The sequence below is a fragment of the Kryptolebias marmoratus genome, linkage group LG8 (assembly GCF_001649575.2).
Source record: "Kryptolebias marmoratus isolate JLee-2015 linkage group LG8, ASM164957v2, whole genome shotgun sequence".
NCBI lineage: Eukaryota > Metazoa > Chordata > Actinopteri > Cyprinodontiformes > Rivulidae > Kryptolebias > Kryptolebias marmoratus.
Window position 1 is genome coordinate 1,673,130 of NC_051437.1, and position 10,636 is coordinate 1,683,765.

At 38.4% G+C, this 10,636-nt stretch overlaps 1 protein-coding gene across 3 annotated transcripts in view; it reads left to right on the forward strand.

Moving 5' to 3' along the window:
* The first annotated feature begins 310 nt into the window (after positions 1-310).
* The window catches only part of trappc6b (trafficking protein particle complex 6b), a 19,220-nt gene continuing 8,894 nt past the window's right edge, over positions 311-10,636 (forward strand). For 2 of the 3 annotated variants that reach the window (XM_025004512.2, XM_017409299.3), the window contains exons 1-3: positions 311-539; positions 3,039-3,106; positions 8,778-8,895. In XM_025004512.2, coding sequence (XP_024860280.1) covers positions 459-539; positions 3,039-3,106; positions 8,778-8,895 — 267 coding nt within the window. In that variant the 5' untranslated portion in view covers positions 311-458. The remainder of the gene's footprint in view (positions 540-3,038; positions 3,107-8,777; positions 8,896-10,636) is intronic. The other variant, XM_017409298.3, reaches the window with a different exon arrangement.

Genomic DNA, 10,636 nt, shown 5'->3' on the forward strand with positions numbered 1-10,636 from the left:
AGTCATAATTTAATTGTAGATATCTGAAATGTGTATTTCAGATAGTCAGTAATTCATTTAAGATATCTTGAGTTGAAATCTCCATAGAACTCAATGGTAAATCTGATGTCATTTCGACTAGTCAGAATGTAATTATAGATATCTCAAATATGTATTTTGTCTAATCGACATATAATTGGAGATATCTTAAATCGCTAAACGTCTAGTCATAAAACAATTTGAGATATCTGGAATGTAAGGGCGGTAAAACCGAATTTATGTTAAAACGGCTTGCCATAGCAAGTCAGCCTAACGCAGCCTGACGCAGCCTGACGTCAGTCTGCGTCAGCAAACAGGAAATAGGTGATGTGTTCATAGTGAGAAGTTTTCGTTGAAGCTGGCAGTTTGTTAAATCATTTATGTGAGTGAATGAGCTGCTGACAGACTATAGGAAAGGTTTTAGTTTTTACCAGAAAAACATGGCTGACGAAGCTCCTTTCCAGTTTTTACACAGCGAGCTCATTCAGTACATTTACAAGTCAGCTGACACTGAAGACACGGTAAGAGAAACTGACTGAACTCCGCAGGTTCAACTTATCCTGGGTTTCTGGTTAAACTAACCTTATCAAAGAGGAAACAGGCGCAATAGTTGGAACAAAGCGGGTTTAAACTCAGGTTCTGCGTCTGTTTCTGTAAAACAGATGCAGCATCAAACAACCAATCATAAAGACGAGGAAAAAGCCGCCTTTCGTGCCTGCGTTTTAAACTATCAGCCGTTTTGGTTTAACCAGGGATGTCCAGTCACACCTGATTTAATGAGTGAGTGATTAACAGGCTTCTGCAGAACCTGAAGACCTGCTGAAGGGCAGGGAAACATCTGAAACTAGCAGGATAGTTGCCCTCCAGGACCAGGATGGACACCACTGGTTTAAACATGCAGGTGGAGTTTCTCAGACATCCAGGACATGGTCAATCCAAAAAAAGGCTAAAAAAACAAAAACAGCGGGACTTCTGTCCTGTAACTGAAGATGTTTCACTTTTCATTTGAGGAGCTTAATTCAAAAAGCAGAGAGCACCTACACCTCAAGGATAAGGGACCAAACTGTTCATATTTAGGAACGAGAAGACAGATGGTTTGAGAGGGGGGTAAAAGAAGCCATTTATGTCAAAAGGGAAAAACCAACATTAAACAGAGGAGGAGGTCTCAGATTTCAGCTTTTAATGACATATAATGGAGTGTTAAGCCTGATACTCAGTCAGTTTCACTCCAAGCAACACCTGCACTCATGGGACCAGAGCGGTCCATCAGTGAGTCAGACAAACAAAGACTAACAAGCCTCTATTGTGAGGAGAGTGAGTGTAATCTGCATGTCAGTTCAGCCTACAGAACATCTCAGCTTTAAAAGCTTGAACTCCACACTCTCTGCTTTTTGAATTGTTAAGCTCCTCAGATGAGAAGTGAAACATCTTCAGCTACAGAACAGAAGTCCAGCTGTTTTTGTTTTTAACCTTTTTTGTATTAACTGGGTTAAACCTTAAAAATCAAATAATGACAATATGCATCCGAGTATGTCTTGAGGATGACTCTCAGCTACTAAAACATCTGTACAACTGATTGGGTTTTATCCATTTTTGTGTTTGCCAAGGTTGATTAGATATGGCAGTCATCTAGAATTTGTTTGACATGAAAAGTTGATGAGTTATAGAGGTACATCCAATGATTACTTTCTGAGAGTTTCATTAAAATCCATTCAGTGATTCATGAGATATTTTGATAACAGACACACTCATACACACAGAAAAAAACATTGCACACCTATTAGCAGCAGACTATAATACTAGTCTTACTAGTATCACTGCCACATCTTTAAAGCATGAACCATTATCATGTTTAATGGAATTAATGTGCTGCAGGTGCTGCCTGTTATCAAGGCATAGTGTTGTACGGAGTGTTTTCTGTTTCATCTCAACCTTTCTGTATTGAGCTGCAGTAACGTGCAAATTTCCCCATTGTGGGATCAATAAAGTTTACCTTATCTTATTGGACTTTTAATGGTATGCTGTTTTTATTTTGTTGCATTAAAGTGTTTGCTTTAAATGAAGAACAAAGATAAAACCAGTTTATCTCTGTTTTGTTCCATTAAAGGGTGACAGTTACCCTGCCATTTCAATCAAACATTTTATGATGTAATGAACATGGACCACAGACAGAGGTGAATGTGAGACTCTCTGCAATCACATGCTCTCATCTTCATTTAATGGCAGGAAATCTTTTTAAGGTTAAGAGGTATTATCAACAAACTTTGCAGTGATCATCTTCTGTTTTTTATAATTCAAGTATTAAGTTCTGCTGAGATCTGTTAGTCAAACCTAACGCTGTAACCCAGAGAGAGAGAGAGAGAACAGAATGATGTCAGGTTTTCTGTCTGATCAGGGGTTGGACCACAACCGAACATCAGAGATTCTTTATAAGATCAACATTATATGGCCTGATGGTATAAAATAACATCCTTAAAGAGTCAATTAAGTAAACTTAATTATCACTTTGTGCCTAAAGTCAACAGTCTGTGTGTGAGTCTGTCTCTTTGCAAAAAATCTCATCAACCACTGGAGAGATTTTAGTAAAACTTTCAGAAAGTAATCATTTGTTGTACGTCTACAACTGATTACCTTTCGAAGTCAATTCACCTCAAGATGGCCGCCACAGCTAACTGATCTTATCCACTACAAAAAAAGCTATAATTCAGTCAGTTTTACAGATATTGAGGTAAAATTTCACGTGGTAGTAGCTGAGAGTCATGCTCAACACATAGTGCAAGCACTAATACATCTCACAAGACCTCCCAAATATTATACGAGGTCACATAAAATCATTTCCAAGGTTTGACCAAAATGGCTACAACTCTGTCACTTGTCATCATGAAATGAAAAGAGTCTAAAACTTAGGGATGAAAGGTGGTGGGTGATATGCATTCTTCCAAGAAATGCTAGTCTCCATTACCTTACAAAAATACTTACAAAATTAATAATGTTTTTTTTTTCTTATGTCTTGCCTTCAGGAGAATGGAAGAAACATCAGCAAACTGGAGAATCTGGGATGCAGGGTTGGCCAAGGACTGATAGAGAGGTAAGCCCTTATTTGAGAATATTAAACTTGATTTTAATTCAATAAACTAGATACGTTCATGTGCAGCAGCGATAAGAATCTGGTGCCATGCAGGTCACTTGAAGCCCATGAAGGGTGGATGGTGACACCCATCTACAGGTTACTGAAGTGAAAAGGAAAAAAGTGCCATGATATTTAATATATTTTCCTGGTATGTTTTAATTTAAAGCAACCTAGAAACAACAGAGATAAAACCTGCCCTTTTAATCAAGTTGTAATGTTTTAATTTACCTGTTTATGTAAAGGTCAAACTAAGTCCTCCTGACACTTTCTCAGTCTGATGGCTTATTTGTAATGAACTACACACAGAACTGTGAGTTTTTATGTTTCTAAACAGATCCTTCCATTTTTTAAGGGAATATATTCAGTTTAAATACAAACCTAATCCAACAAAGTTGTGTAAAATAACAGAATGCAGTGATTTGCAAATCTCATAAACCCGTATTTTCTTCCCAATCAAACATAGTAAACATCAAATGTAAAAAAATGCAAGTTTTAGGAAAAAAATGGTCCTTTTGCATTTGATGAGAGGAAAATGTCCTTTTCTTGTCTGATGTAGAACTCTAGCTGTTCAACAGGCCTGGGTCTTTGCTGGATTTGGTTTCATGAATCATCAAATGTTTTTATTTGTTGAGAGGTTCAGCACCTGGACTCTTCTACTATCAAGCCATTCTGTATGTAGTTTAGCATTGTCATGCCTGGGAAGGCATTCCCTGGAACACAAACAAGGATCAAGCGAACACAACATCTGATAGAACTCAAACTGAACTTGGATTAAACCGATGTAAAAAAGTGAGCTTTCAGACAGGATTGAAATGACTATAGATTCTGCAGTACAAATATCATGGGGCACATTATTCCAGAGTCTGAGGACCAGATCCTCTCAGCTGCACTAACAGCATCTGGCTGGAAGTTCTCAGTGCTCCTCTGGGCTTATAAAAGTCAACAAGTTTAGTTAAATAATCGGGTGCCAAACCATTTAATACTTTCAAAGTGAGTAAAAGAATCTTAAAATCAATATGAAAATAAACAGGCAGCCAGTTTATATCTGCTCAAACTGGAATCATGTGGTCATGCCTTCTGGTACCTGGTACAGTTTTTCTTGATTGTTTACACACGAATACTGCTACTTGAGACCCAATAAGCACAACATGTAACTCATGCACCAACCCCCTGAATTCATTTTGTGAAACTACAATCACACTGTAGCTGCAGTTCTAAAAGCACTACACCCAATTTTTTGCATTTGGCACAATTTCCATGAAGAAAATCTCTAGTTTTCATAAGGAGCACACTAAGTTACCTGCCCTGCTGTGCACACGGACTCATCACATGGGCAAACACCTGTCACACCGTTTTACAATCAGCATTCAGAGCTTTAGCATCAAAGGACAACAGGCAGCAGCTGATGCTTTTCATGGCTGGATTCTCCATGTTAGACAATATTTCCCCGCCGCTTGGTCAGGGAAAACATTGCTTGTGATGTGGATGAGGTGCTGATGCCAGTCTGAAACAGATGAGAGGATGCAACATAGCTTTCTTTACTGTAACTGTATGCAGTAAATTCATCTGTGTTGTATGTAGACCACTGTAGGTGCAGCTTTGTGTTGGTTGGGATGTACAGTGTGTACATTGTTTTTGTGGAAAATATAAAATATATTTGTTACTGTGTATCTGTGCGTTCTGAGTATAAAAATAATATTTTAAAAATATACTGGGTTAAACCTTAAAAATAAAATAATGGCAAGATGCATCAGAGTATGTCTTGAGGATGACTCTCAGCTACTACAACATCTGTACAACTGATTGGGTTTTATCCATTTTTGTGTTTGCCAAGGTTGATTAGATATGGCAGTCATCTAGAATTTGTTTGACTTGAAAAGTTGATGAGTTATAGAGGTACATCCAATGATTACTTTCTGAGAGTTTCATTAAAATCCATTCAGTGATTCATGAGATATTTTGCTAACAGACACACTCATACACACAGAAAAAAAACATTGCACACCGACAATATGTTAATATTTTAACAAAATAAAATATTACATAACAAAAACAGGTCATTCTGATGAATGGAGAAGTGTTTTTGCATTTATCATCGAGCACATCAGTGTTCAACTGGTTCTTATAAGTGTTTGTTCATGTGATGGTTTGTGTGTCAACTGAAAACAAAATACAATTTTAGGAAGAGATAACATTGTTTTGAACGTAAAGTTTCATTTTGCAGGAGAATTGAAGGGTTTTTCCCATTGTGTGTGTGTTTTCTTGATTTGTGTGTAGAGTTCTAAGAGTATGAGGCGTGCTTTCAGAAAATGTGTATAAACACTGTAAACGACACGTAGCAGTGATCTGGACTAACGGCAGGCCATGGAGAGATGACTGTTCAAGGCCAGTGTAATGCTTACATGGCCTGGCACCTGACTGCAGCCATGTATGGAATAAGGCAACCAGGAAGAAGTTTGGCTATGGAGCCTGTGTGTGTGTGTGAATAAAAATACCAAAAGACAAAATAAGTTCAACTTGTATGTATTAAAATTATTACTAGCATCCAAATGTATAGTGCATATGTGATAGGCAGATATTCAGTAATATGACAATCATTTTTAGTCATGAATGTAAACAATAAAGTGAAAAATAAGCAAAGCAGAAAAAAAACCCTGATGACACCCAAGAGTTTCACTTATCCATGGTCCATTTGTATGTCAGGTGAATTAATAGTCCATCAGTCTATAATCCACAGGCAATAGGTCCAAAGAGGAAAAATGGTTTTTGAAAGTTCCTACCACAGTGCTGCGGTAATCTGGTAGCTCGCCATCTTGGATGAGTTGATACAGGGCATACAAAGAGGGAAAAAGCTGGCTGTCGAGTGCTTGTCAAAGAGAACACTGTTGAATAAATCGGATGAGTTATTTCAGGCTGATTCATGAATGACCGCAGCACGCTAGCCACAGAGACAGCAGCAACAGCAGCATCTATTGAGCAGACCTGAGTTCACATCCAACCCGAACTTAATGGTGCGGTCACATCAGTTTGATCTGCCCACAAAAGACAGCAAATATTTTCTTTTATATAAAGGTTACACCAAAATATAGAGAATGGCAGTCACCCATTTTAGTGGTGATGAAAGCACAAAAGGACAAGGACAAGAGGAGGAGGTTTTCAGGTCTTTTGTAGGGATGTAAAACTTGGTCTTGACAACTGTGGACACTTGCCTCTTGAATTTAGACAAACTTTCTAAAAACACTCCAAGAATCCTGACAGTGGAGGAAGAATGAGAGCAAGAGGGCCAAGGATATCAGTTATCTCACTGAGAGGGGTTTGATTTCAAAATACAATACTTTTTTCATAGTTTATATAATTAATAATAATTTATATATTATTTTTGTTTAGGGTCAAACAGTTCTAAGGTAACCAGTGTTTGATATCTTGTAGACAGTTAAACAGAGGCTGCAGTGCGGCAGAAAAGTCTAATTTAAAAGGGAAATATATTTGGACGTCATCAGCATAACAGTGAAACAAAATGTTATACTTTCTGAATATTGATCCCAAAGACAGCTTTTATAGAGAGAACAGATTAGGACCTAAAGTGAACCCTTGAGGTACACCATGATTACTAGGTGCTGAAGAAGACGAGTTTTCCCCCATAAATACAGAAGAAGACCTACCAGACAAATATGATCTAAACTGCGATGGAACAGCTTTTAAGACCAACGACATATTCAAGTCTTGATAAAAGAAGGCTGTGATCGACTAACAAAGGCAGCAGTTAAATCTTAAAGAACTAAAACAGCGGAGCAACCTGAGTCAGCAGTTAAAAGAAGATCATTAAAAAAATCATTTAAAAAGTTCTGATAGGCGATAACGGCCAAGTCAGATAGTTAAAAGTAGATTAACCATAGGATAAAATGAAATAAGATAAAAATAACTTTTTCAATGTAGATACTAGCTTTCTACACATCTTTCTATACAACAGAATGAAGAGTACACAGTACACGTGGTGAATTTTAGTTACAGTTTCTTATTTTTATTGAAAGGTTTGCTGGCTGCACACAGGAAGGATTTCTGGTGTCTCAGTTCTGCAGCGGGGCTGTATCAGCTGCTGATCAGTTCTTCATGTAGAGGGTGGGAAGGACAGTTCAATATGTCTTCACTTCTCCAGCACCACTGTCAGAGTCCAGTTCCTCACTCACAACATGGCCGGCCTTCCTGATGGCCTCATTAAGTCTGTCAAGCTGCTGCCCCAGCATACAGCAGCTTACAGGACAGTGCTGGCCACCACAGTATCATAAAACATCTACAACATGGTTCCACAGATGTTGAAGAAAAAAGAGCTGCCTTCTGTCCTTCTTGTAGGCCATTTACACATTCTTGAACCAGTCCAGTTTATTATCCAAGTACTTGTACTTTTCTACCATGTCCAAACTGAGTTCTCATTGAAGCCCTGGACCTTCTTAGATCCACTACCATTTCCTGTGTCTTTGTCATGGTTATTTCTGCTCCACATGACAAAGTTGTCTACAACTTTGTGGTACTCCCTCTCAGTTCCAACCACTGCAGAGTCATTGGTGTGCAGGAGCTGCTGTCACTGATGAAGAAGATGGCTCCCTGTGGTGTCCTGGTAGTAACCTGATGGATTTCTTCAAATTTTATTATTTTGATTCCTAGTTTGGATATCCTGAAGAAGAAGCTGCAGAAAAAATATGAACATAGTGCGGCAGCAATCTAAAGTGTGGTGCGCCACAGAGTCCTAGTCACATGAGCGATTTAAATAATTCTAGTTGGAATTCTCTGAGACTCTTTCAATTTGTGTCAAAAGTACAGACTTCAAAGTTTTTAAATTGTGTTGATAGGTCAAGTAAACCAGAGTTATGATAAATAATAAAATGCCACATTTTTCAGTCTCAAGGATAAAACATCACCATTTTTTAAAAATGCGTTGCTCTGATCTGTTTCAAAATTGCCTTATTTTAAAAAAAGTATAGTTTCAGAGTTTAAACATTTGATATATTTCATTATGTTTCATTATGCATAAAATATGAGATTTGTGAATCATTGCATTTTGTTTTCATTTACATTTTAGACAACATCCCCAACTTTTTCAAATTTGAGATTGCATAATTTAGTGTGCACACTTTGCACTCTGAGGGGAGTCAAGAAAAAATTCTAATTCATGTGTTAGTGTGAGACACACTGGGTGAAAGAAAACAAAAATACCCGTGTTTTGATCTGTAATTTATACCAAAAAGAGCTGTCGGAGTAAAAAGTAAAAGTATTCCTGAACCATAGAAGGTTGTTTTCTCAAATCCAATTGCTCTGTATTGTTTTTTGAAAATTTTGTCTTCATTGTGCGACATAACCACTACCAATATTCATAGCATACTATTCCTGATCAAATGTATAATTTTACAAATGATACATTTTAGTGTATAAATTGGGGTTAGGTTTTACAACTGCACAAGATACAGGACAAAAAACTTAGTATTGGTCTTCCAAGCTTATGCATTTCCACCCTGCATATAACTCTTTAAAATACTTTTGTTCCAACATGCTTTGCTTTATTTTTGGTTCATTTGACCAACATCTCTTTTTGTCCCGATCAGCTAACATCTGTTTAACATCTGTTTCTGTTCAGATTAACTAAAGATGCACCACGGTTTAAAGATGAACTGGACATCATGAAGTTCATATGTAAAGACTTCTGGACTTGTTTGTTCAAGAAGCAAATTGACAATCTTCGAACAAATCACCAGGTAGTAATGATTGTTTTTATTTAGCTGGTTGTTGTTGTTCTTTCAGCTGCTCCCTTCTTCAGGGGTTGCCACAGCGAGCAAACTCACACGAACAATCTGGGAATCGTTTTACACCAGATGCCCTTCCTGCCCCAACCTGCCTTAGGATTACAAAACCGCCGCAGTGACCACCGAGCTATCGCAGCCCCGTATTTAGTCTGAATGATTGTCTCCATTACGGTCCACATGTCAAAACTGGCTCAAAAGACACATAACAAATGGAGTCCAGACAATTGCAACATCTAAAATGATTTTTAATCGACACAATCATCAGAGACAGAAGAGTCCTGGCCAAACTAAATAAAAGAGGGAGAAGCCTTGCACCAGCCAAGCAGTTGACCGCTCCCCTAAACCTAAAATCCAAGAGAAACAAGACTGCCGAAAACTCCTAAAGCCAACTAACAATCAGAAACAATGAACACATGTGACAAGGTGCAAGGCAGGCCTTTAAAGGGGGCAAACATGAAGATGGAGTGTGGGACGAGGAAGCAGCAATCAGCAGACGTCTCCAGCCTCTCCTCTCTCCTCCTTTAAAGTCTCATCAGCCAATCAGGTCTGGAAACAAAGGATATAATAATTAAGCAGACACTAATTTATATAGATGACCAGGAGCCTGTAACAGTCTTGTTTGGCTCATATGGCCTATCCAGGGTGTACACAAGCAGATTGGGACCAGCTCCCCTGCAACCCAAAAAGGAAAAAGGAGGGAAAGAAAATAGATGGATGGAAGGTCATGATAAACTTAAAATGCCAAAAAGAATATAAGATGGTTTAACTCTGGAAAACTGAAGTAATTCTTCATCTTGTAATGTACAAAGCACACATCTATCTTGATAAAGAATTAGTTTAAAACAGATCCAGACTATAATACAAGAAATCACAATCAGAACATTATAAAATGCCAACTCGTAAAAAATGATTCATATAAAAGTTTCTTGTGGGACAGACAAATCCAGTACCGTATTTTCCGGACTATAAGGCGCACTTAGAGCCTTCAATTTTCTCAGAAAACGACAGTGCGCCTTGTAATCCGGAGCACCTTATATATGGAAGAAGTAATGTTTTAGCACCACTTTGGTGAACTACAAAGCCTCACCGCTTGCAGCATTAAGGCCCAGTTATAGTTCTGCTTTGTAGCGTCGTGCAGGGCTCCGCGCAGGGCTCCGTGCAGGGCTCCGTGCAGGGCTCCGTGCAGGGCTCCGTGCACGGCTCTGTGCACGGCATGTGGACCTCAGCAAACGGTGGAGGTGGTAATACTTGATGCTTACATCAGTGCAGTATTCTCTGAAAAGACAGGGGGCTGTTTTTATTTTGCTTAATGCGTTTTATAGTCTGGTGCGCTTTATATATGACAAAAGTTTGAAAATAATAATAATAATAATAATGCATTTTATTTGTAGCGCCTTTCAAGACACCCAAGGACACTTTACAATATAAGGGCACAGAAGAATAACAACAAGAATAACAGCAATAGAGGAGTAACAAACAGGAGAAGTTACAGGGAAAATGCTAGCTTAAACAGATGAGTCTTGAGTTGTGATTTGAAAGTCGAGGGATTGTCAATGTTACGTAAGTCAGGTGGAAGAGCATTCCAGAGTTGTGGAGCAGAGTGGGAGAATGCTCTGTTTCCCATGGTACTGAGGCGGACAGGAGGAATGTTGAGGTGGATGGAGGACGATGAACGAAGGGAGCGTGAATGGGT